Here is a 27967-nt window from a genome sequence, read left to right on the forward strand (position 1 = left end):
GCTTTTATGGCTTGTACATTTTAAAGGCACAATCTGGGATTTGTTCTGCTGTTCATTTCAGTTCATACCCACTCGAAGAACATGCTTAATGAGTTTAGTACAACTGTCCTCCTACCTTATCATAATAAGAAAGGTAAAATCCCATCGGATGTTGCGACCAATGAAAAAGCTGCTGACACTGACAAATCAAAACACCAAATTTATACCGTATGGCACCATGGTGCTTGTAGTTATCTATCGCATAAACTCCAGTTTCCACTAGACTACTCACTGCTCTAGAGAACTACAGATTTTCTGCGGCGTTTGCGCTCTGGGTTTGGGAGCAAGGCGGATTGCATTTTCAGTGGCTGGTACTGCGTGTGTTTTAGAGTGGTGGCTGATATCGTTAGTTTCCTTTTAATTTGATATTGTCAAGAGTTGACAGCTGTAAGTATGCAATCGGAATCGGGAATTGTTCCCGACTTCGAGGTTGGAGAAGAGTTTCAAGAGGAACCTAAAACGTATTACGAATTGAAGAGTCAGCCTCTGAAAAACAGGTCAGTGTTTTGTCTGGACTGTTATTTTCCTATCGTAAAACGAGTGTGATGTCCCTGGCAGGTTTTGAAAAGTTTAATTGTCGGGGAAATAATCCCGGGGCTACATTAGATCACAATAGAACCATTTGACGCGCTTCCGTAGGGATGTCATCCTATTACCACCGGTCTTTGCGAGCTTTCTAGGAGGGATCTGTTTGCCTCTCATTCCTTATGGTTCTTCTTTGCACAGTTAGTTATGCAACACTTGGGTGTTGTCTTGTCAACACCAACTTCAAATATTGGCCTTTGAAAAAAAATATGGGTTGTTCATGGATTATTTCTCAGCATGGTGCATCACTCATTATAGGACTATTTCTCAATAGCCTATCATCATATCACCATTCTGAACTTTATTTGAGTTTTATTAAGGTGATCTTTATTATAAGATTGAGTCTTTTAGTGTGTGGGGGGGGGGGGGGGGGAATCTTCCTTTCTTTCTTTTCTTTATTTTTCTCCAATCAACACAAACTCTCCCAAGCACATTTAGGCTAAAAAGGGACATTTACGGATGATTTCCTAAGTAGTTGTGAAATGACATATTAGACACCTATTTGCAGCCATATTGTGGCCTCCCATGGCTGAACAATGAGCAGGGAGCTGAGTCAGGTCTATAGTCTCTGGCTATGACCTTTCACCCTTATGCTGGGGTCCAGGCTTCGGCTGAATGGTTGTCCTATTGGTTATGTCTCTTCCTGCTGTAAAGATGTAATAATGTTGTACTCAAATGTTGTTACAATGTCATATAGTATTTGTTTTGTAATGGAATGCTTTGTTATTACACAGGTGAAATATGCACTTGCAACAGCCTGAGATATAAACCTGCACCAATGTGACCAATATGAAGAATATTTTTGTCTGTGATGGTGCATCATGTCAAGCCAATGTGCACATTGCTGGGATGTTTGATTTGAGAGATTTTAGTTTTGAGCTATGGTCTGAAAAGGCTGTAGCCTAAATACTCTATGCATACCTGTTGTGTAAGTAATTACATTGAAGTTACAGTATATTGTTTATTTTTGTCTTAGAGTTCCATGCTTCTTCATTATTGTGTTTAGTGGTTGAAGCATGTGACCATACCTTATTGCTAAACAGACATTCCTCAGAATAAGAAAGTTGGTTTGTGTCTGTGTGTGTGTGTGTGTGTGTGTGCGTGTGTGTGCATGCTTGTGTGTGTGTGTGGTGTGTGTGCATGCCTGTGTGTGTGTGTGTGTGTGTGTGTGTGTGTGTGTGTGTGTGTGTGTGTGTGTGTGTGTGTGTGTGTGTGTGTGTGTATGTCTGTGTGCACGTGTATGTGCGTGCTAGCCTGGCCTGGCCTGCATGTTTGTGTGACTGTGTGTGTGTGTGTGCGAGTGTGAGTGTGAGTGTGAGTGTGAGTGTGTGTGTGTGTGTGTGTGTGTGTGTGTGTGTGTGTGTGTGTGTGTTGAAAACAGCCTGAACATGACAGAGCTCCTCTGTGTCCAGACAGACAGAGTTCCTACAGCGGACTTGTGGTAGACACTATCTATTTTTTCCCTTCTGGATCCTGGCATTCTGTCAGCAATTTGTTTGAATTTTGTTGCTGTCCTTGCTGCTGTGTAGTTGTCTTTCCTTTCCCAAAACGTCAATAAAGAAACAACCATCATCTCATGTCGTACTGCCCCAGCCTTTAACTTAGTTCATAATTTTAAACTAATTTCTTCATTAGTAAAATTTGATTACATTGTTACAAATTTATAAGCTGAATGAATGGTATTTTTGTGCCCTGTTACTTGGTTATAGCCGATGCCATCTTCTCAATAGTGCACCGCTGAAAGGCCCTGGCAGTTGCAAATCCGATAAGATCTGTGACTGTCCAAAATTGTTTGACATGTTTGAAAGAATTCCATTTCCTCTTACGACACATGTGAGAATGACCCACTAAAAGTAGCCTACATCCTAATTGACCGCATGAAACCATGACCATAAGCCAACCGCTGAGAGAAGGGTTACAGTATTCTGACCATGTTTATCCTCACATACCCTTGTGGTTAGTAACACTGACAACGCACTATGGTTAATTAGTTTGTGTTATGTTTTGTTCCCTAATGTACACCAGTTCAGCAGGGACAAAGATAGATTAGCTGGCATGACATGCCTAAAGTGCAGTGTTTTTTAAATGTGAAATTATGATGGTGATAACATTGTGTAGAATATTGCTTTTAGAGAGAGAGAGAGAAAGAGAGAGAGAGAGAGAGAGAGAGATGTTGGTTTTCTTGCTGTCTCAGAGAAATTTGGCAGCGGCATTGGGACCCCCACAAACGGTGTGCCAGACTGTGAGTGCCAAATATAGATGTGAGACAGACGGTGAAACTTGTCTTCTATGCAGTGTAAATTAGCTATGTAAATTTAGCAATGGATGTGACACCTCAGAAGCGGTGAGGGGCTTTGGTTGTTAGTTGCCATGAAGTGACATTTTACAAGATAACCAATGGAGCTAAATGCAGATGTTGAGAGATTTAGACTGTAACCATGCTGCAAATTTAAAGATTTAGGAAGTTTCAGCTGCAAGGGCTTTCATACTTGGTCCTGAGAGGCCTCAGTGGGTTTGTCATAGTATGTGCCAACCTTATGAGAAGCATTGCAAATGGAATTTAGACTTTATGCCTGTGTAGTAAGCAAACACCAATAAACAAATGTATTCATTAAAAAAAATCCATATACGTTGATATTTTGTTCTGGAAAAACCAGATTACGGTACACAGATTTTCTATCATTTCGGAATGTGAGCCTGACACACATCTTTGGTGTATTATCGGTGGAATATGTGCCGATACAGACATTTCTGTAAAAGGCCAATATTAGCCGATAATATCGGCGTTCCAACATATCTGTCGGGCTCTACTGGTAACAACAATGTATTAACAGGTTTTTATATAGGATAGTAGCTTTGTAATTGCATTTGGAGTTGAGCATTTTTGTTATTATTGATATGAAAATGATACAGGTACAGGTTGGACATAACTGCCATACCGTGACATTATGAATGAAAAACAAACAAACGCTGATGTCCTGACCTCTCATCACTGCTCTCCCTGGTTGTCTCCATGGCCATCTGTCACACTTTTGTACCACATGTCACTGCTGCATGTAACCACCTCAAACCCCAGTGACATAGAAATGGCAGAAACAGAAGTCCTACTACTACTTGTTATACATTGTATGTCTTGTATGCTTTTCCATGAACATCTAGTACTTTACATGAGAGTTCTGTGCTAATGTAAAAGGGTTCGACAATTGTCTGCCCAAGGATATACAGAATTGAACCCACGTACTATAACAAGCCACAAGGTACTCTAGAAGCTAGTGTACCAACCCTTACCCCACCTAAACCAGCTCTGGTTGTGTGAGAACGAGACTACTTCAGGTGTCACTAAGCGTCTACCAGTGCTACAGTATGGTCAAGATCAGGGGACGAGGAAGTTACTTGTCTGAGAGGTTGGATGAGGTAATGGGCTAGCCAGGGTCTGTCCCTGGGGGTCAGGAGCAGTGCGTGCTGTTCCTGGAGTACCAAGCAGCGATGCCAGGGAGAGCAGGGTGTTCCTTTCTAATCCAGGATGGGGACAGGAGTTAGGACATGATCTGAGTGACACTGACGGGTGCTGGAGTCAGAGATAGTATCCAATAGTTGTGTAATCATCATCATCATCACACACCCCCACATCCTTACTCCTGCTTTGGCTCTAAGAACATGCAGTGGACCACGGCCATGGGTGGTGTTAGTTTCCCAGATCATTCCAGTTGGACATGATAGAGTAAGCAGGTGTGGGATAGACGATCAATGTCCTCCTCCAGGACACAGGGTGTTCTCGGGTCATATCCTGCAAAGGAGCAAAAAACTAGAGGCTACAAATGTAACCCGTGTTCTCTGAAGGAGATGAGGGAGACCCCTCCCGGCGGGACACGCACTCTTGTGTACCTTTCGCTGAAGACCCCGATACAATCACGCCTGGTACAAGCTGGTGATGCTTGCAGATAGCCCCGTCTACCGTTTGTCCTATATATAGTACCTAGCAAGAGCACCTATTTTATCTAGCGAGCCGCTCTTCACGATCTCAGTGTGAGAGGGGAAATGAGGTGAGGGATCTACCTCAACTCCTTCAGAGAACCTGGGTTACAGTCGTTAGGGCTGTGACGGTCAAATAATCATTAGAACTGTCATAACTGTTCAGTTCCAACTTGTTATATTTAAATATGCTATGCCTGTCTGAGGCTGACCCTCCCCTCTGATTGGTGTCTCCGAAATATATTTTACAAAGACAACGGTTGAAGAGAGGACAATCTCATTGTTTTACCAATACCAATATTATGTTCCAACACCCAGTCATTTTACTGAAGTGTACAGTGAGGTTGGCCCAACTGGAGGAGGCCTGAAAGCATTGTTTCGGAGGCAACCGCAAGGAGTCACCGTTGGTTTTTATTTCACAAACGACCCAGACGAGCAAATTTACAGTGTGTATGGCAAACAAAACAGAAATAAAACAAACAAAATTAACAAGACTTTGACTATAGGCTCTCGCATGCTCCCCGTGGTCTGCCCAGAGGAGCTCTGCACCAGCTCCTGTTGCCATAGCTCCTCCTATGGAAACAAACCAAAAATAATTAATCAATGTACACAACAGAAAAACACTGAAACAAACGTAAACAATAACATTGGCCAAACATAATATAAGGAACCAAAAGTAACAACTATAAATGGAAATTCAACTTTGGGTACTTAAATAATGCAAATAAGGCATAAATCCCCACTGTTCATTAATTCCCCCCTCCTACCATAACCTTCATGGTTCCTACCCCCAGGAACCCCTCTACAAATTCACTTGGAAGCCTCCACTTCTTGTTTGACAGTACCTGCTCAAAACATAGATGGAGACGGTTTGGTTAAACATTACATGAATAAAGTACAACATTATCATTATAAAACTATTAGTATTTCATTATTGTCAATATCACAAAAGGTTTTACCCCTCTCAAGAAAATTGCTGCAACTAGACATTTTTAATCGCATGCCTCTTGGAAGGGGTCCTCCCCTGACAGTAAGTCTGCTTCTGTGTTCAGTTTTTCTTGAACATGAGTGGCCCAGGTCCCAACCACACTCAGACCAAAGATGGCCCAGTAGCTACAGGAGCGTATCAGGGCCACATTCCTCATACCAGAGCTGACCCACAGCAAATTGCTAACTCTCAGCCAGGGCTGGCCCACCTTATTTGGACCAGGTCTGACCCACAATATTTGCCATTTCCAGCACAGCCATACGTCCCACCACGAGACCAGATCTGGCCCACAATTGTCTGCTGACTGGGTATATGATGATTACATTGTGTAATACAAACTTCTTCATGCTATCTTATTTAAAGAGCATGTCAGAGCATGTTCCGAAGTAGGACGTAATCCTTGTGCATACTGAGTCAGTTTTACGTTGTGTCTTACATCAATGAAAACAAATATCCATAGTATAATTTTAACTAAGTGTAATACATTGATAATATGACGATTGTTGTGGTCGTTTTCCTGCTGTACTTGAGTATGCTGTCATAAACAGCACACAGAGAGAGGACAGCCAGCTTGAGTAGGCCATACTGTAAACAAGTAGAGAGAGGCTCATGAAACGCATAAAACCTAATTATAGAAAATAGGACCCGGCAAGTTCAAATTATCCCAACCGACCCCCCCCCCCCCCTCCCCCTTCCTGTAAAGATGATAACAAAGAACCCATTATTTGTTGTGAAATTTAACGGCTTGCCTGTTTTGCTTGTCCTGCAGCATTACAATCTAATACACAGCCTTTATTTGTTCTCTTTCACTGCTGTAACTTCTTTTACTTACCACAAGTAACCTACTGTAAGTGGAACTGCCCAAATGTCCTCAAGGGTCACATGTTCTCCACAGTTATGCCAATCTGTATCAGGTTTCTCTGTGTTCATGTATCTCTGTCTTTTCTCCGGTCAGTGTTTTCGTAATGCAGTGCCCTTGAACCAGTGCTCTCATTTTGGCTGCAAACTGTACCTTTCCATTTACGTTCAGTGACATACAGTCAGTGGTGTGAATGCTAGTGGGAGACTCCACAGTGTGGTGGAGGGAGGCAGCAGGCAGCAGTGTTTTGAACAGGAGAGGGTTCTCACTGGATCACTGTGCAGCTAGTCATGCGTGTCATTACACCAGTGCTCCATTCCAGCGGGGAGGCTGTGTAGCAGTGTTAGAAACACAGGTCTGATTCACCCTGCGACCGTGCCACTCGCAGTCACGGCTGTGTGGCTCAGAAGTTGAAAGTGAACTGGAGCCTAACCCTAACTAGTGCCTGTAGTGTGTGTGTGTGTGTGTGTGTGTGTGTGTGTGTGTGTGTGTGTGTGTGTGTGTGTGTGTGTGTGTGTGTGTGTGTGTATGTGTGTATTGGATTCAGCATATCTTATCAACAGACAACACTGCTCCCATGTGCCCATGCTTTGTCCTCCTCTTCTTCTCTCTCTCTGTGTGGTTGTATGTGGACTAGAGTTGCCAGCACTGGGCTGTTCCTCTCTCTGTGACTCTATGTGGGGATTGGAGTTCCCAGGCTCTGGAGCCTCCCCCTTGTGACACACTTACAGTGCTGCATTGCCGGCATGACTTTCACTGCTCTCCAAGGGCGGGCAGTGCACCTTCAGGGAAAACAAACAAACATGGAGTGCAACTTAGGAGTGCAAGTGCACATACCCTGCTCCTTTTACACTGGCTACCTGTGAGTACTGTACCTGTCCTTCACATCTGATGTTATGTGTGCATGCATGGGTGTTTGTGTTTGTATGTGTGTGAGAGTGTGTCTGTGTGTGTGTGTGTTTGTGTTTGTGTGTGTGTGTGTGTGTGTGTGTGTCTGTGTGTGTGTGTGTGTGTGTGTGTGTGTGTGTGTGTGTGTGTGTGTGTGTGTGTGTATGTGGGTGTATGTGGGTGGGTGGGTGGGGGGGCGTGCGTGCGTGCGCATGTGTGTGGGTGTGTGAGTGAGAGAGAGAGAGAAAGAGGGTGCGTGTGTGCAGACGTGTGTTTGGACTATAAATACAATAAGTCTGGCGATTAATAACCCTCCCTGCAGTTAAAATAACATTAGGTTATGATGTTTTTACCTGGTAATGATTTTGGATCACTAGTTTGGATTATTGTGCCATGGAAGGCAAGTATGATGTAATGGCTGCAGATATTGATACTGTAAATCAGTGTTTCACAATCTGGGGTTGTGTGTGTGTGTGTGTGTGTGTGTGTGTGTGGGGGGGGGGGGGGGGGGGGGGGGGGTCAAAGGGTATGATAGCCATATACCCACAAAATAACTACATTTATGATTCCACCACCTGGCCAGAGTGTGTTATTTACAGTGAAAATAGGCTATGAAACCAACCAAATATACCAGGACACTAAAAACATTTTAGTGTCCTGGTACCACCAGTGGTATCACCAGTCGTATCACCAGTATCTGACTTCTTCCGATATACTGTACGTAGTAAATGAGGGGAGTGAATTTCATTAGGTGTGAAATGGGGGGGGCTCTAGGTGAAGAAGGTTGGGAACCCCTGCTGTAAATGACCAGTTAGAGCTATTCAAGTGGATGGGATGAGTTGATTCCCTTTGACCGAGAAGAAGTCATTTATTTAAGCAATAATGCCCTTGAGGCATTATTATCATGGGTTGTTTGGCACGACGGGCATTGCTGGCAACATGTTCACCACTGGGCAGGTTGTTTAGGATTCAAGGCTTCTGTCAAACAGCCTAATTCATGCTCTTCAGAGTGATAGTACAAATCCATTAAAAACAATGTGAAGGTCAGTGTTTCATTGTATAGGTCTGCTGTGCCCCACCTAAAATCTAAAAGTCAATCATGGATGCTGATTTGGGGGCTTCTGCGCCCCTGCTTACAAAACTGAGCAAACAGATGCAGGTATATGTTTGTTGCTTTACACACATAGGCCTCATTTATTTGTATATGATAGAACGTAAGCATATCCCTATTCTAATTGTAACACAACCAGACACACATATAAACACTATGGCTACACAGGCATAATTATGTGATGCAGAAGTGATGTGGATTGAAAAAGTGCTTGGGCATTTTAATTAGGAAATATTTACAGACAATGTTTCTTCTTTGGTGACTCACGGCAATTGACAAAGCAGGTCCAGGAAAATCTTTACACGATATATGGGTAATTAGGGCAATCTTTGTGGTAGTGAGCTGGATATCAGACAGGGAAATGTTTACAGACAGGAAAACATATTTAAAGCTTCTATAACCTTATACTGTCACAAAGGCATGTGACTGTACCCAAAGCATTACCACGTAACAGTGAACAATGAGAGGAAAAGGATTCTGTTGGACATGGACCAAGTGCAATCTACAGTTTATTGGACTGTATTGCGTTGTCTGTCTTCCATCCATTGCAGTGTATATTAGTGAATGTAGAGCACCATGTTGTACTTAAAACAAATTCCATCAGCCTAGGTTGTGTGGCAATAAAAGGAACTTGTAACTTGTTATGCAAAATGTAAATCACTATCGTAGGATAAAACATACTCTAAGAGTATGAATTAGGCCGTTTGAGAGAAGCTTAATCAACCTGCCCAGCGGTGAACATGTTGTTTGAAGTACAGTAGACCGACACAGCACTATAGCAGGTGTCAAAAAGCTGTGTGCTGGAAAACCCTGTTAGTGCACAGGTGAAGTTATGGGTGGTGGTGCTCATTTAGAATTTCCTGTATTTTTTACGGCTTTTGACAAACCATAACATGGTTTGGTCATTAATAGGTAGTATTAGTACTAGCCCTCAGAATGTACCAAACACTGTGGTGAATTGTTCTTTATTTGTAACTCCTTTGTGGTAACAGATATGGGAGTAACATCAGGTTCAGAATTGAATGTGGTTTAGCCTACTAACATTAGTACGTTTTAGTGCTATTCATTTTCGAATAGATGTTCAAAATAGGCCATAGGCTATCAGCTAAAGGCTATAGTTGTGCCATTGTCCTTCCATTGTCTATTGTGAGGCCCTCCCACTAGGCAGAGCTATTCTCTAGCCAGCCAGCCAGCCAGCCAGCCAGCCAGCCAGCGGGTCACTAAGGTGTGTGAAGGAGGAGGGCTGACCACCTCCAGTTCAGGAGCTCTCCTCTAAAAACCCCTCGTCGCTCGAGGGGGGGGGGGGGCGTGAATATCCAGGACTGTGCTACCATTGTGTTTCCTGATACACATGCAGAGAGGAGGTGTGCACGCTCACAATAGTGGAAAGTTAAACTGGACAAAAGGTCCTTTTTTGTGTGTTCAGTGTTCTGCTCAGGAACAACTGGGCAGTCAGCCATCTGGCAGCCGGTCAATGTGTTGGCATGAGGGCGAGAACATGCACTGTGTCGGGAACCTTGAGCTGGCACATTCAACTACATGATAGACACATAGCCTAATATTTACAACATTTGCAGATGCATGTTCATTCATTTCTATAATAAGAATACTCGCTCACACCATTCAGGCTGTTAAGGGTTTAAATCGAATGAAGTGCCATCATGTCCTTAAAGAACATCTCTGTGTCTCAAACTGTTGATTAAATTATCCCCAGGAAAAGAAAAAGATGGTTGGGCGATTGTGTCCCACAGATGAACTTGATAAAAGGACACAGCACTGATGGATATCAGCTGGACATGCTAAAGGCTAGATAGTAATGCCCGAAGACAATGAAGTTTATTTGGATTTCACTCCAAGCGCCTTTGGTCTTGTGTAAGTCAGTCATCAGGTCTCCCAGCCAGAGTTTTGTCAAAGGAGATGATTCACTTTGCTCCAGACAGCCCATAATCAACCAAAAATGGGAACAAGCACTTCCCCCATGCTCTAGACCTCAGAGATGGTTGATAACCACTCACAGCCATTTCTACACAAATGATCAAGGTCCCATCAGGTTATGCTCCAGAGTATTGCATCGAGTTAAATTCGTAGATAATACAGTTTTTTATTCAATTGATAAAATATTGCATTCGCATGCCCACAGACGATGTATGGTGAAGACCAAAATGCTAACTATTTTGATGAATGCTAGTCTAACGTGAACGTTCTAAGCTGCAGAGCAACAACAACACTGCTGCTGGTTGCTGGACTGTGCTCCCACTGCTACTAGTAGTGTAGTAGTGGATGGATCAGAGCTTGGCTACGATATTTGCTGAGATCAAATCAATAAACGAAAAGGTTGAGTAAACACTATGTGGTTTGGGTGTGATTACAATTATGTTGGTTTTACCCATATAGCTGACAATGTTGTCATGACAACTAGCCCCATGTGTAACTTTTGCCTATACGTCTAGGACTAGCTATAGCTAGCTAGCTACGTTATATGAAAGTGACGTATCAGGTCTGGCTATGGAGGAGGAGAGCCCCTCCCACCTAGCAATCAAAACAGGAGCTGTGGTGTTTTAATAATGGCTAGCTATGTGGCTGGGCTTACCGTCCAAGTTTTGATGGAACAATCATATAATTGTCTTATGCACTTATTTTGTTGTCATTATACACTCACTTAACACTTTATTAAGTTAAAGTCGTCTCAAACTGGATTCATGAACATGACAATGAGTTCAGTGTTTTTCAGTGGCCTTCCCAGTCACCGTATCTGAATCCAATAGAACACCTTTGGGATGTGGTAGAACGGGAGATTCACAGCTTGAAAGTGCACCTGAAAAATCTGCAGGGATTGTGTGATGCAATCATGTCATCATGGACCAGAATCTCAAAGGAATGTTTCCAACATCTTTTGGAATCAATGCCATGAAGAATTGAGGCTGTTTTGAGAGCAAAGGGAGGCCCTACCCAGTATTAGTATAATGTTCCTAATAAAGTGTTTCGTGAGTGTATATGATATTCGTATTATACCTAAAAGAAACCCAAAGATAAAGAAAGTCAAAAAAAGTGCTCTTATATATATGGCAAAAAACATATTCAGTTGGAAAGAAAATGTGGCTTGTGCCATACAGTACATAGGAGCATTATTTGACAATTTTAGTTTTGTTTCTGGAGAGAGTGAGGTGTTGTAGAGTGAGATTATACGAGGTAAGGAGCTATAATGGTATGTGGAGAGCTCAACACGGAGAGAACACGCTGGAGACCGAGGCTCCGTTTGACTTGGCTGGCTAATTAGTGCGATTACTGCACAGCTGGATTGGCCAGACGTTTCGCCCAGGTTTTATCAAAAGGTTCACTCACTCGGTGGAGGCTTCACCCCGACAGCTTCTGCTTCAGCAGTCCCCTCTCTATTTTAGGCCCGCACGATTCTGTCTGGAGAGCAAGCATCTACATTTAAAAACAGAGAGAACTGAAGCTATTGCGAAACATGTTCCTCTTTCGGATTACTCATAGCTGTCACTGATTCATTACCTTAATCTGAGGGTCGGAGGATGTTGGCAACAATTTAGATGTTATAAAGAGAGGATGTTTTGGTTAAGTTCCTCTAACTCCCAGCAACAGTGGAGTCTAAAAGAAGGGAGGAATGTTCTGCAATAGAGAGGACTTATCCCAGACTAGTACTGTTACATTTTCACACTGAAGAGACTGTAAAACAATAGAAATAAAAGGGGAGAAACCTGGCCACAGAAAAACTCCTGTCCTTAGTTGTGCATGCTTTCTTTCAGATGAGAGGCCCTGACTTGTCAACTTTTGTCCTGGCCAGGTCCCCTAATCTCTGTTTAGTACCTGCAAATCACTGTTTCACCTATCGACAGATTTAATCAGGTTGTCTTGACAATCGCACATGTAATGGAGTTATTGAGGACCTCGAAGTTCAGTGTATAAGTTAAAATAACACATTTTTCTGTTTCCCTTTTTGCCCCACCTCTCTCCCTTTTCCTTCTCTTCCTCCACTCCCTCTCTCTCTCTATCCCTTGCTGCCTCTCCTTCTTTCCCCCCTCCTGCTCATCTCTCTCTGTATTTCCCCCCCTCTATCCCTGACCTCTCCCTCACTCCTTACCCCCCACTCTTAATGCCCCCCTGCCCATCTCTCTCCTCTCCCCTGACCCACCCCCGGCTGGTGCCCTCCTGTCCTACAGTAATCCGCCGGGCCAGCATGGCTCCTCCAAGCCCCCGTTGGGTTCGTCAGCCATGACATCGCGGATCCTGCTGCGGCAGCAGTTGATGCGCGAGCAGCTACAGGAGCAGGAGCGCAGGGAGAAGCAGAGACGTCAGGCCTCACACTGCCCCCAGACCGCCGGCGCCCAGACCCCCGCCATCAACGTCGGCGCGCCCCCCAGCCTGCCCCCCGCCTCCCAGCTGCCAATGGAGGTGCTCAAGGTAAGCAACCTTTCATCACACCTGATGCCAGGTGGGGACACGCCCCCCCCCTCTCTTATTGGCCACTGTGGCCTGACTCCCATGAGCACCATTGCTCTCACTCCAGAGCTGTCACCTCTAGGTATAGGCATCTGCCTCAGATGCTACACTCACCACCACAATACATTTTTTTACACCCAATCATAGACTTGAGTGTCCATATGATTCACTATCAACGTGAAGTTACCAATATAGTATAATATCGTCATTGTTTGAATGACTGTTTGATGGTGATATTATGCTATATTGGTAACTTCACGTCGATAGTGAATCATATGGACACTCAAGCAAGTCTATGATTGGGTGTAAAAAAAAAAAAAAAAAGAATTGTGGTGGCGAGTGAAGTGTGTTAAAACGCATATGGGGATTATCTTTCCTGAGAGAATTCCTCTTTAATGCATGCTGTGCTTCCAGCCATTTGGATTTAGCCATCTTTAATCCTATTTGCTCAGCTACATTCACATCTTCTCATAGCTTTGATTCCTTGTTAGTCTGGGGGACTAGAGCCTGTTGCAGATTCTCTGTGCTGCTGGAGACAGAGTGATAATTACCACAATACACCACTTAACTGCATGAGAGTACATCCAGCAAACACCGTTTGGTAAGTTTTCTTAGATTGTGTTCATAGGCAATGTCTGTATTTGAGTTTGAGAATAGTATCATTGTGAAAACGTAGTATCTACAAATGTTCTAAATGTAAAGCATTCTACTTGTTAGTTGATGCAGGTTGCAAGACCGAAGCAGATAAACATACATGTTGGTCTCTACCATTGAATATTTAATAAGAACATTTTCTTGCGTTGTGTCCAACATTGTTACCGCGACTTTCTGATTAATGGTCATCACTTGAAGATATCTTCTAGTTTCAATATGGCAATATGAGTCTTAGGATATAGCCGTTTCGAAACACATTGCTGTGGTAGTAGCATTGTTGCATGAATTGCCTGACGTGCAGTGGAAAATATCATACCTACCTAATATCTTACGTACCTCCACACACACACACACACACACACTAGCTAGTAGGGACATGTTCTTTTTTACAATCCACTCACCGTTGTTTCTAAGAATAAACATTGTTCATACTTTTCTGAGGCAGAACCTCATTCTGTAGAAATCAGCCGAGGCTGAGTAACTTCTGATTCAGTGTGACTGCTCAGCCTTTCTGGTTATCTCTGAACCCTCCCTAGTAGAGCCAGTGTAATAACCGCCCAGCACACAGAAGCTCGAAGCCCACATGCTACATTCTATGACTGTTGTGACTGTTGTGATGGTCAGAATGTTGAAATATACCGACTTTAGATTGTATTTCACATTGTATTGATATTTGTCACAAACAATATCATAGGTTTATACATTCATGCTAAAACTGTTGTAATAATCATGTTAGAGGGTGAGAGGGTGAAAATTATTTGAATCTTGATTATGGCAATATCAATATTACATTATTTGTGCAGATCTGACAAGATTTATTGATAAACTACTGTGTAAAATATCAATTATCAAAATAGTGTTGCATGTGAAAGAGCTTTAGTTATATTGCAGTGCACTGGTATTTAACACAGAAAATAGCTGTGTGTAGGCCTATGGAAGCTTTAGCCATGCCATCTTGTCATCATTCTGAATGTGTGTGGTATGGCTCCACACATGCAAGACAAATACATTAATTGAAACCATTGCCCACTACATAAACATTGTTTATACCCTCTATAATCTTTCTCTCTTTGAGAGGTTTAGGATGTCCTCCATGAAAGGGTACGATATGACAAGCTGGAGGAATTTCTGTATTTCGGGAGGAGCTTACAGGCATTCTTACAATGACTGAATTCCCCAAATGAAAGGTTTGTTCTGCCTGGCGCTGTGGAGCAGGGCTAACCTGCTCGCCTGTCTGTGAATAGATTAGCAGAGTCCACACAAAGCTACAAAAAAACTAGCTTAGGGGTACCAGGCGGAGCTGCTGTTCCTTAAAAGTGAAAACATTAAGCTCAGATGAGTTTGTCTAAAGACCGATTGGGCCCTTAATTAACCAAGTGACCTCTGACCTTCTGAGGAATTAGTAAGGGATCAGTTTGGGGATCAAGACAAAGGCAAGCACAGTCTTACCACACACCGAACACTAATTCAGCGAAGAATGCTCATAATTAGCCCCCACTGCTTTCATTCCATGGCATATTTCTTTTAAAAAAACGGAAAAAAAAACGGAAAAAAAAAAACACTGCTTTGAAATTTATGTAGGATAATTTCTTAAAAGGGTTCAACATCATTTCTGGATTCAATGGGACGACTTAGAATTTACAGGAAAGAAGAAGAAAAGAACACATTACTGGACAGTGTTCAGCACACACAACACAACATGGACGTGATTGGCTTACATTGTAATGATTAATGGATGTCAACTTAATTCACTCGCTTAGTTTAGTTTGGTTTGGTCTACTCCAATGCAACAGTTCAGTCACACATGCATGCAATAAAATCTGACTTGAAATTGTTTCGAGAAGGGGAGAAATATACAGTATTTAGCATGAGACAGTTTATGACATCATATTAGGTAGGTGGCGTTATGAAATGACACAAGCACACTAAAGCATTTAGGTTCATCTTCATAGATTAGGCTGTTATTAGGTTACCCTCCCATCCCTGTAACAGACAACAATGAGCTGGAATGAAACAGAACCGTTAGCTGAAAGGGGACATGGTGAGCTAGAGGTCCCATGAACAGATACAGTACCGTTACTCATTAGGCTACTTTTATGACTTTCTATGTTTAACCATTGATGGGAAATTCATCTTTTTCACCCAACACTGACAAATAGTATAGTAAAATATTCAGACCCTTTCATTTTTTCCACATTTTGTTATGTTACAGCCTTATTCTAAAATGGATTAAATTAAAAAAAAAATCCCTTATCAATCTACACACAATACCCCATAATGATAAAGCCAAAACAGGTTTTTAGAAATGTTTGCTAGTTTATTAAAAAATAAAAAAACTGAAATATCACATTGACATAAGTATTCAGACCCTTTACTCAGTACTTTGTTGAAGCACCTTTGGCAGCGAATTACAGCCTCAAGTCTTCTTGGGTATGACACACACCTGTATTTGGGAGTTTCTCCCATTCTTCTCTGCACATCCTAGCACAGCTATTTTCAGGTCTCTCCAGAGATGTTCGATCGGGTTCAAGTCCGGGCTCTGGCTGGACCACTCAAGGACATTCAGAGACCCGAAGCCACTCCTGCATTGTCTTGGCTGGGTGCTTAGGGTCGTTGTCCTGTTGGAAGGTGAACCTTCACCCCAGTCTGAGGTCCTAAGCGCTCTGGAGCAGGTTTTCATCAAGGATCTCTCTGTACTTTGCTCCATTCTTCTTTCCCTCGATCCTGACTAGTCTCCCAGTCCCTGCCGCTGAAAAACATCCCTACAGCATCATGCTGCCACCACCAGGCTTCACCGTAGGGATGGTATTGGCCAGGTGATGAACGGTGCCTGGTTTCCTCCAGACGTGACGCTTGGCATTCAGACGTGATGCTTTGAGTTCAATCTTGGTTTCATCAGACCAGAGAGTCTTGTTTCTCATGGTCTGAGAGTCCTTTAGGTGCCTTTTGGCAAACTCCAAGCGGGCTGTCATGTGCTTTTTACTGCTTCCGTCTGGCCACTCTACCATAAAGGCCTGATTGGTGGAGTGCTCCAGAGATGGTTGTCCTTCTGGAAGGTTCTCCCATCTCCACAGAGGAACTCTGGAGCTCTGTCAGAGTGACCATTGGGTTCTTAGTCACCTCCCTGATGATGGCCCTTCTCCCCTTATTGCTCAGTTTGGCCGGGCGGCCAGCTCTAGGAAGAGTCTTGGTGGTTCCAAACTTCTTCCATTTAAAAATGATGGAGGCTATTGTGTTCTTGGGGACGTTCAATACTGCAGAAATGTTTTTGTACCCTTCCCCAGATCTGTGCCTCAACACAATTCTGTCTCAGAGATCTACGGACAATTCCTTCAACCTCATGGCCTGGTTTTTGCTCTGGCATGCACTCCAATCAAGTCATAGAAACATCTCAAAGATGATCAGTGGAAACAGGATGCACCTGAGCTCAATTTCAAGTGTCATAGCAAATGGTCTGAATACTTATGTCAATGTGATATTTCCGTTTTTAATTTTTTAAGAAATTAGCAAACATTTCTAAAAACCTGTTTTCGCTTTGTCATTATGGGGTATTGTGTGTAGATTGTTGAGGGGAATTTTTTTTTAATCCATTTTAGAATAAAGCTGTAACATAACAAAATGTGGAAAAAGTGAAGGTGTCTGAATACTTTCCCAATGCACTGTATAATTGGTTCAAGTAGCACAACAGCTTTATATAAAGCTCTAAACTGACAACATGACATCATATTGCAATTTGCACACTGACAACAACACAGTTTGCATTTATCACAGTGGCATATGTTTTCTGTGCTAGATGGTGATCATTTAACAGTACATATTACCCACTAGTTTATAGGATCTGTCAGAAAGGGCCCTTTAGATCATTAAGAAGTTATGGACATTCCTATTTCCTAAAGCACTATACCTGTTGTAGCATTCTGATTTCCAGATGCATTAGTACCACTGTGTATGATTGCAAGTGCAAGACTTTTTTAATCGCTTAACATTGCCAGACAATGACTCCTTTTTTGTGAATCTGCAGTGGGGATGGAACATTCCTGTTTATATATCTAGCTAGGGGCATGGTGGAATGTCCAAAGCACACACGTCAAAAAAGACAAATCTTTGTTTGTCACTATCCCCCCCCCCATGCCCCTGCACCCAGCTGAGATGCCAGTATAATATGCGTGTGCTGTTCTATTAAAAATGTCATTGACTTTTATTGGGGGAGAGGTTGGTAATGGCCTCAGGACAGTGTTGATGATGGCTGCACATGGATTGCTTGTAAACAGAACACTGTCTTGTGTGTGTGTGTATGTGTGTGTGTGTGTGTGTCTGTGTGTGTGTGTGTGTGTGTGTGTGTGTGTGTGTGTGTGTGTGTGTGTGTGTGTGTGTGTGTGTCTGTGTGTGTGTGTGTGTGTGTGTGTGTGTGTCTGTCTGTCTGTCTGTCTGTCTGTCTGTGTGTGTGTGTGTGTGTGTGTGTGTGTGTGTGTGTGTGTGTGTGTGTGTGTGTGTGTTAAACCCCATCCTGTAGTTATTTAAGTATCACTTGTGGAGGGTTTATAACATTAATATGCATGAAATGAGAACAGGATACAAATTTGTTACATAGTTCCTTGACAATATTCCACCCATGTGAGTTATCCAAATTACTTGTAGGATTTGAAGTTATAAACTTTAAAAACTACAATTCAGTCTATATTCAGATTCAAATGAAAACTAAAGCCTTCAATGCATTGCAGGTTAGGCAGACAGGAAAGAATAGATTACTGTCATGTTTTGCTGGAACTTTTCGTGTTCTACTGTAATGCCATTTTTGTTGTTGTAACTACCTGCTTGATTCTGAATATTTGAGATTAATTAGATTTTGATTCATAATAAGCAATCATATTATCTGTAACAGGCGCAGTACTACCATCAACTATATAGGTATAACGTTTTTTCTACTGAGTGAAATCCTTACTGTTTTTCATTGTTTTCAAATGAAAGTATTCAACCTGCAATGCAGATATTGATGGTTATAGTTACTATTTAGTGAGTCATTATGAAAGGAATGGTGGATTGAACTTTTCATTAGATGACAAAGGATAGTGTTTTGATGCACTAATTTGCTTTTGTGACATGTATTGAGATTTATAGTGCATTTTGCAAAATAAATGTTGTGTTTCGGCAAACGTGTTAACTGTTTAAAGGAATGTATTATCCTTGTAAATGAATGTGGCTTTAGACCTAAACTAATTCATCATAACAAAAGCTGTGTTTACCCGCCTTTCATCACACCACACTTAAGATAGTCAAAAGTAGCACAAGGAATTTGACCAGGGTCGAGAAAATACTGAGGGAGATTGGGTTGAAGTATGCTTTGGTAAATACTGAGGGAGATTGGGTTGAAGTATGCCTTGGTATTCCCTGATGGGAAAGGTTAGAGGACTGATGTGGGACCGAAGGTGAAAAATCCACTGTGCTACCGCCGGGATTCTGAGTTCAGCAGAGTAATAGCTGCAGGGAAGAAGCTGTTCCTGAGCCTGCTGGTGCGGGACGGAGACTCCTGGGAGGAGGGCAAACAGTCCGTGGCTGGGGTGAGAGGTGTCCCTCGCGCCCTCTGCAGACACCGCCTGAGCTGGAGGACCTTGACGGCAGGGAGTTGGGCACCGGTGATGTACTGGGCGGTTTTCACCACCCATTGCAGGGCATTCCAGTCGGAGACAGAGCAGCTGCCATACCACAATGTGATGCAGTTTGTCAGAATGCTCTCGATGGTGCACTGATAGAAGTTGACCAGGATCCTAGGAGACAGATGCCCTTTCTTCAGTCTCCTCAGGAAGTATAGATGCTGCTGCGCCTTTTTGACCAGGGTGGAGGAGTTGAGGGTCCAAGAGAGGTCCTCGGAGATGTGGACACCCAAGAACTTGAAGCTGGAGACAAATTACTGAACTGCAGCACAAAGAGTATATGGGTGTTATAAATAGTCTGGTGAAACAAAGACACATGTTTTCACTGCTTGATGTGTTTTGCCTTGCAAAAACAGTGGGACACTGCACTTGTAGTTATGCACATACCTGGAGTTTCAAGCACTTTTACAGACTATTGTCACAATATGCTCCAAATATCATAATATGCTCCATATACACTCACTGAGCACGTTATTAGGAACACCTGTCCACCTCCTCATGTGGAGATGGTGTAATGGTGTGGGGAATGTTTTCTTGGCACACTTTGGGCCCGTTAATACCAATCAATCATCGCTTGAATGCCACAGCCTATTTGAGTATTGTTGCTGACCATGTGCATCCCTTCATGGCCACAATTTACCCATCTTCTAATGGCTACTTCCAGCATGATAATGCACCACGTCACAAAGCAAAAGTCGTCCCAAACTGGTTTCATGAACATGACAATGAGTTCAGTGTTCTTCAGTGGCCTTCCCAGTCACCGGATCTGAATCCAATAGAACACCTTTGGGATGTGGTAGAACGGGAGATTCACAGCTTGAAAGTGCACCTGAAAAATCTGCAGGAATTACGTGATGCAATCATGTCATCATGGACCAGAATCTCAAAGGAGTGTTTCCAGCATCAGTGCCACGAGGGCTCTGAGGCTGTTTTGAGAGCAAAGGGAGGCCCTGCCCAGTATTAGTATAGTGTTCCTAATAAAGTTCTCAGTGAGTGTATATATACTGTACATATATATATATATATCGGCCAAACTCTAGTTCTTGTTGCAGTCTTTTTAGTTTTTTTCTTATTTCTGTTCTTATCAGACAGATGATGCTCCACTCAGAACTGGGCCCTTAATGAGCTCTTTGTTTCTTGCTCTTTGGGCAGTGTGTGTGTGTGAGCACATGCGGTCGGACGTGCGTTCGTACGTGCGTTCTTACGTGCATTTGTGCGTATCTCTCTATGGGCGTATCTGTGTGTGTGTGTGTGTGTGTGTGTGTGTGTGTGTGTGTGTGTGTGTGTGTGTGTGTGTGTGTGTGTGTGTGTTATAATTAATGTGTGCAGTCAGTTAGCATGCTATTAATCTTCTAAGAAAATGCCACTTATATAACTTGGGTCATGAAACATGCTGTGAAAATTCGGCTAAAAAGGCACTTTAGTCCTGTATCCTATTCAAAAGCAGTTTAACAGTCCTATTAGTACCAACAGAGTGGTGGTTCACCCAGTGGTATACAGATCAGGATATACTCTACACCTCTCAGTTACAGCTGCAAGGCCACACTCACACCCTCAATAAAGGGCTTGGCTTGCCAGTTATTGGATAATTACTATGTACAATTATGAAGATAATTACGGCGTAGAGTTATTGGATGATAAGTAATGTTGTCCTGTGTCATTTCACATCACATTGTAGGATAAACAAAGGCCTGCCCACTGCAATGACCCTCAAACCACCTTTATTAATAATTTGTCTGATTCATGATTAGGCTATTTGTTGTGTTATTGACTGCATGTAGACATTGTAGAGATCACGGTTAGAGTAGAGAGTTGAGACCTGATCTCACATTTCTTTTCGTTACATTTCTCTTTGTTTGAAAAAGATTAGTTGATGTGGTCGGGATGTATTCATGCCAGCACATACGTCTGCATCACAGAGGCCATCCTTTGAATCATGATGTTTTTTTGTTTTTTTTTACTGTTTTACTGTTTTATATTGTTATGTATATGGTGGTGTGGTACTGGTCATACACAATACAAGCTTGTGGTCTACTCAGATAATGAATAATCCTTAATAGCCCCTCCAGTTGTCACAAGTTAACACCCCATGCAGTGATCTCCGACTATCCCGAAGGGAATTCCTAAACTTCTCATGTAGGCATCCTTTTGTGAATCACAAGAAATAGGGATACCAGTTGATGTTGTACATACCTTCAATTAAGAACTTTCACATTTTCTGTTGCATGGAACAGATACATGTCTATTACAATGTTATTATAACACAATACTGTAGGAAATAAATCTTGTTGTAATGCATACACAGTATGGTTCACTCCATGGGGCGACAGGGATGTCAGTGGTTTAGGGTGATTGAATGGACACACACAAGGGAAGAAACAAGAAGGAACAGATCTAGTTTGCCTTGAGTTCAGAAGGTTAAGAGGGTGGTGAGGAGCACATACCCAGGCCATCCGTCATCCTCAACTCTTGATCATCCCCTCCAATTAACACGTTTTACTCTGTAAGGAACGCCTTATGACGCTTCTAAAATGCTAACTTTCCAGTTCATAATCATACATTTCAAAACATTCCTTTGTCACTATGACAGTAAAATTGTTTATTCTATGGCTACCTTCTGATCTCATAAACTGCATTTCTGATCATTTAAACAGCAATTGTAAATAGTTTGTCACAGCAGCTATACAGTAATGCTTTATAAAAACTGATAAAACTGAGATTATTATTAAAAATAATTTTAATTTCTGTCCTTATGGATTCAGTCTGGCCTGACTAATTGGCAAGTATTTAAAAACCTTCAATAGAAAGGGAACAGTGTAGTGGTCAGTTTGAACCCTCATTGATGCTGTGTCTGAATTGGTGCAAGTGGCTTGAAAATAAAACCCAGGGCATGTTTTTAGTGAGCCTGCACTGGCTGATTTCTCCCTGGTTTTCTCCTGCATGCAAATGAGAACAAGATTTGTTTCTTGGAGATGTAGTTTGATATACTATAAATATATATAATAAAAACATTTAGCTGACACATTTATCCAAAGCGACTTGGTCCCAGCAGGAATCAAACCCACAACCTAAGCGTTGTTAGCGCCATGCTCTACCAACTGAGCCACAGAGGACCATATACTCAGGGTTGTCACAATTCACCACCAATTGCCCTCTGTTCTCAGAAAAAGAACAAAAAAAAACCACTGAAAATAATGGGTTCATGTTCAAAGTCAATTTTGGGGCTAAAATTGATGTATGACTACCGTGGCTACATAGACCGTTTACAACAGGAAAAGGTGGTTTTTCTTCGATTCAGTTCCTCTTTTAAGATTAGACGGTTACAGAAATGCCCATTTAGACTTGTGGTAAGACAGGCAGTCTTTGTCCAGAGGTCTGTCTTTGCTAGGCTTAGCTCCAATCAATTTCCATATACGGATATATCTGGATACACACATGCTTAGCACAACCAAATGTGTTGCTGCTTCATTGCTGCTGATTCACCAGTCATCCCTGCTTTCGAACAGCTGGAGGCTGTGTCCCAGTAGCAGAATCTCTTGTGTGTTTCTACGTATCCCACAAGAGAAAGAGCACTGAGTGTAGCTGAGGACACATACTAGAGTGTTGAATAGAATAGTGATCTCTAGATGTTCCATGTAGGAATGTACTCTCCAGCCTATTTTGCTTCAGTAGAATGGTGGTTAGGTGGGTACAAATGAATGAATTAATGATTTCCTTTTAGCAGCAAACATGCCGTGACGATCACTTTATTTATTTCAAGGCTTTTTATCGAATTTAGACATATTCGAAACAAAAACAGACACTGAACAAACGTTTTACAGATTATGTGTGAACAAGTATCGTGTAGTCTGTAGTTTGAGATTAGTGCTTCTACCATGTCCAATGATAGCACAGGAACCCAAGTGAAGCATCCATGGGGTTAAAGTAGAGATGAGAAGTTATCTGGCCCAAGGCAAGTGTCAGTAGACAGGGTGGCCTGGGAGCAGAAAGACATCCTTTGTCAGACCCCCATTCTGACGTCAAGGGAGCACCATAAAGACATAAATTCACATTTTACATAAAACAACACATCTTTTAAAAGGCTCATTGTATCTTCCTCTGATTACTTAACATGCATAACTAATTGCTTTTTTCGCCTTTTATAAGCTGAGCTGGATGTGTTCCTCCCCATAACGCCAGTGTTGAAACAGTGATCTAGAGTCACAGTCACCGCTCCTGCATAGGGAATATAGTTCTAATAGTTTAAGTTGATCATTTAGAGTTTGTTTGCAATATGCTGGAAATGCTGGAATACCACTATCCGGTTCACAATCATTCATTTCAGGTAGGAGCAACATTTTCCTCTTGTAAGATCGATATCGATTTAACGACAGCCATTGAAAAGGCATTCATGAGGTGAGAGTTTCTGTGTAATTTGTCATGGGATCACACCATAGTGAACTGGGATCACACCATAGTGAACTGGGATCACACCATAGTGAACTGTCACGTATTAACGGGTTTAAAAGTGTTACAGTAAGTGTGATATTTGATAATGTATCAGAGTAAAAACAATGTAAGAGAGTAAATCCTTCAGACTGTTTATTTAGCTAATTATACATGACAACGTTTTAACAATATTGAAGTTCCTCGGGTCCTGTCAAATGCTGTACCGTTAGCTTCAGTTAATTAAGAACACAGTTGGGAGAAGCAAACCGTGAAACATATTTTTAATTAATCATTTCATATTCAATAACTTAGGTCTAGTGCCACTATCATGGGAGAAGGCACTGTAATGCTGTTCTTTACTTATTTTCCTTCATCATTTCTAGTTTACATTGATGCTATGATGATTAATTTATTTACAATTCTACAACACCTTTATTGCCAGATAAGGAAACACATTTTAGCCCTTTTTTTGTTATATGTGCATTTATTCAATGAGACACATTAGTCTCTCTCTGTTCCCCCCTGGCACACCTGTGCAACACGTAACCAAGGCAACCACACAAACCATGGCCTATACTGCTGCCATATCATACCGTCTTTTAGCACATGGTCTCTCCAAATTACAGTGTTTGACTCTCCTCTCCTCTCTTTTCTTCCCATCCCTCTCTCCTCTCCTCTGTACAGGTCCAGACCCACCTGGAGAATCCTACCAAGTACCACATCCAGCAGTCCCAGCAGCAGCAGGTGAAGCGGTACCTGGGCAAGCTTGGATCCCAGGTGGTGAGCCTGCCCTGCCCCAACCAGCACTCTGACCACGGGGGTATGCCGCCGGGGCCGGGCAACAGTGCCCCCAACAGCCCTATGGCCTTACTCACCCTCAACTCAAACTGCGAGAAAGAGGTACAGCTTCACCCTCACAGGCATGCATCATACTGTAGCCACAGAAACTACTGTATGTGTGTTTGACCATGATATGTGAGTGGTGATTTTTTCAATTGGTAGATTCACTCACAATTGCACATATTACGTAACACTATCATCAACATTGTTGTAACAGCAAATACTGTCTCTGTCTGTCTCTCTTATATAATAGTTTTGTTGGGGGAATTTAACAATGATGTTTTTTGGGATATTTTAGATGGACGATGTCATTGATGACATTATTAGTTTGGAGTCGAGTTATAATGATGAAATCCTTGGACTAATGGACCCTGGGCTCCAGATGGCCAATACGGTAGGGTTCTCTTCATTTACACAGCTGTTTGTGCTGTGTTCTGTGGTTTGTTGTGTGTGTGTGTGTGTGTGTGTGTGTGTGTGTGTGTGTGTGTGTGTGTGTGTGTGTGTGTGTGCTTGTGTTTGCCAAGAAGACCAACTCCCTTTTATTACAAACAACTGCAGCCATGGACACTTTTGACTGAACATTTTCAAACAATAACAGATTGCATACTGCACCATGCCCCATAGGTTTATAAAGTCACAGCTAACACTGCTATTGTAAATATGTTGTATCCTCAGATCCCTGTGCCTGCTCACCTGTTGGACATGTATGCTAACCAGGGCATGCCCCCTCCAGAGCTGGGCATTACCAACTCCTGCCCTGCCAACCTGCCCAACATCAAAAGGGAATTCTCTGGTAAGCAGTCCCAACCACCTACCTACCACACTGGCTGCATAACTACAGATAACACACGCAAAACAACAGCATTGTATCTTCCATGCAGCATTCTACATTACAATACCGCACTACGGTGGAATCCTAACTCGAGATCCGCTTACGTAACTCAGGTATTCACGTTCATCTTGCGTTGATGTCAGTGGGAAATGTGTGCAATAATTCAAGTTACGTGCACTGATCTCGAGTTAGGATTCCATCCTGACAGATTAGGAACTATCCCATAATGACAGTACACCGGTGTTCGACATCACTTGCCTGAAAAAACTACAACAACAAAAACACAGATTCAAACATTCCACTCTTTGAAAAGCCTAGACAGTATCAGTTAGGCAGACCAGTGATAGATTATAAGTAACTTGTATAGTCCCCAACAGAACATGCATGAGAAATACTGTAAGGCTACAGGGGTCCATTTCTATGCATGTGCTTTGTGTACAAATCATTGCTTTTGATTATTGTAAAGTTACATACTGTATATTGTGTACATTTTGCAGTTCAATATAAGAAGAAATGCATTCAAAATATTATGTGCCAAATAGTTTCCCAATCTCCGGCCATCATGCACATGCTTGACGAGTCTGGATCCTGTGGCCAGTTTGACAACTATCAAAGGCCGGAAGGATTTCCTGTAGGTGTGTCTGCTTATTTTGTTTTTACCAAGCAAATCTGTCCGTTGATATATGTTGTATGCTGTGTTGTGTCTCTTGTGTATGTATTACTTTCTGTATGCTGCCTTCTTGGCCAGGGTTCACTTGAAAACTAGATGTAAATCTCAATGTGACTTCTCTGGTTTTTAATTCACTTTCACTGTTAATTTGAGTTGAGTTGGGTGCACAGTGTTTTCACGTGTTCAGGACTTCTACGGTTAAAACATTTTTTTACTTCATGGCATTCATTTAATGTCCCAATAATGCATATTAATGTTATGGATGTGCATGTCAACATCAAATTTGTGCCTTTGCCCATGTTTCGATGAGTCCTTCAGCCATGTTGTGACACTTATGGTGATCTCAGTTTAATTTCAGTTGAGTTCCATGGGACCACATTGCTTTTAAACATGTTCAGGATTATGGGTTACATTTCCTTGCTTCATGGCAATAACTTTACGTTCCAAGAATGCATAATGTTGTGATGGTGCATGTCAACACCAATGTTCATGTCAACATCAGTGTGACCTCTCCCTGTCGTATTTCAGGGGCTGAAGTTAAGGCTATGGCAAAGGAAAGACAGAAGAAGGACAACCATAACTTGAGTGAGTTTTGTAAATACTGGAATGCTGCAAAGTACCTAGAAATGTGACTTGGGTTGTTTGTGAACTCTGTTATGACACAGGCTATAACATTATGTTTGATGTTATGACTATTCCCTGTTGATATTCAGTTTATGGGATTACATGATGGTTCCTTATCGTTCTTCTCTTGTACCCATTTTCTACAGTTGAGAGACGGCGTAGGTTTAATATAAACGACCGGATCAAAGAACTGGGAACCTTAATTCCAAAGTCAAATGATCCGTAAGTTGAAAACTTAATTCTACATTTTTATTCCAGACATGGGCCACACAGGTCAGTGTGTAATCTCTTGGGCTATACGTGATGATAATCATCAATCTTTTACGAAGTCTGTTTTGTGAGAGAATTTTGTGAACTGACAATGTTGTCAGTTGGGGTTCAGAATTTGAACAGTTGAGTATGATAGAATCTAAGAATGCCAGCCCTCTGTGCTTCCCAGGGATATGCGTTGGAACAAAGGCACCATTCTCAAGGCGTCGGTGGACTACATCAGGAAGCTGCAACGGGAGCAGCTGAGGGCCAAGGAGCTGGAGAACAGACAGAAGAAGCTGGAGCACGCCAATCGACACCTGATGCTGAGAATACAGGTATGTTGGCCTTCATTGGCATCCAAACTGGGCACAGGAGCTGGACAAAATTGTTTAACTTACATATGATGTGGTGTAGGCTCCATAGACGATGTTGCCCCTTTCTGTTCCATTGATGGTGTTCAGGAGTTGGAGATGCAGGCTCGTGCTCACGGTCTGGCCATCCCCTCGTCAGCTCTCTGTGCAGCAGAGCTCTCTGCCCGGGGCATAAAGCAAGAGCCCGCCATCGGAGACTGTCACCAGGAGCTGTACCCCCCCCAACCCCACCAGCACCATTCTGCCTGTAACCCAGACCCAGCTCAGTCCACCACTCTGGAGCTCAACGATGTCCCCACCACCTTCTCCGAGGGTCAGGGAGGGATCACAGGTGACACGGGCCCCTATGGCGTTCGCACCAAGGGGGCCTCCAAGCTCAACGACATCTTGATGGACGACAACCTTTCACAGGTGGGAGGAGGGGACCCCCTGCTCTCCTCCGTCTCCCCCGGGGCCTCAAGGGACAGCAGCCGCAGGAGCAGCATAAGCATGGACGAGAACGAGGAGGACTGTTAGCACACCCTACTGGCAGTAAGGCTTCCCACCTGCATTTCCATCCCTCCACCCTGTGTTTAGAGTCCACAGAAGACTCACCATAGTAGCTAATACCTTCTCAGCTGCTACATAGGCACAACCTATCTGTTGTTGTTGTTGTTGTTGTTGTTTTTTCTTCAGGTGTTTACATGTATTTAATTTACTCAACCCTGTTTTTTTTGTTTATCGTACCATATGTTTTGACGGC

General features: G+C 42.6%; 1 protein-coding gene across 1 annotated transcript; it reads left to right on the top strand.

Moving 5' to 3' along the window:
- Nucleotides 1–432: 432 nt before the first annotated feature.
- On the top strand, nucleotides 433–27741 carry mitfb (melanocyte inducing transcription factor b; the record flags this gene model as incomplete). Its single annotated transcript, XM_083675799.1, has 10 exons — nucleotides 433–536; nucleotides 12624–12864; nucleotides 24321–24536; nucleotides 24775–24870; nucleotides 25152–25269; nucleotides 25851–25943; nucleotides 26507–26563; nucleotides 26749–26824; nucleotides 27042–27189; nucleotides 27316–27741. 10 exons carry the CDS (start codon nucleotides 433–435, stop codon nucleotides 27739–27741), a joined length of 1575 nt encoding a protein of 524 aa, XP_083531925.1.
- Nucleotides 27742–27967: the final 226 nt, after the last annotated feature.

The sequence above is a fragment of the Argentina silus genome, assembly GCF_951799395.1.
Source record: "Argentina silus genome assembly, chromosome: 8".
NCBI lineage: Eukaryota > Metazoa > Chordata > Actinopteri > Argentiniformes > Argentinidae > Argentina > Argentina silus.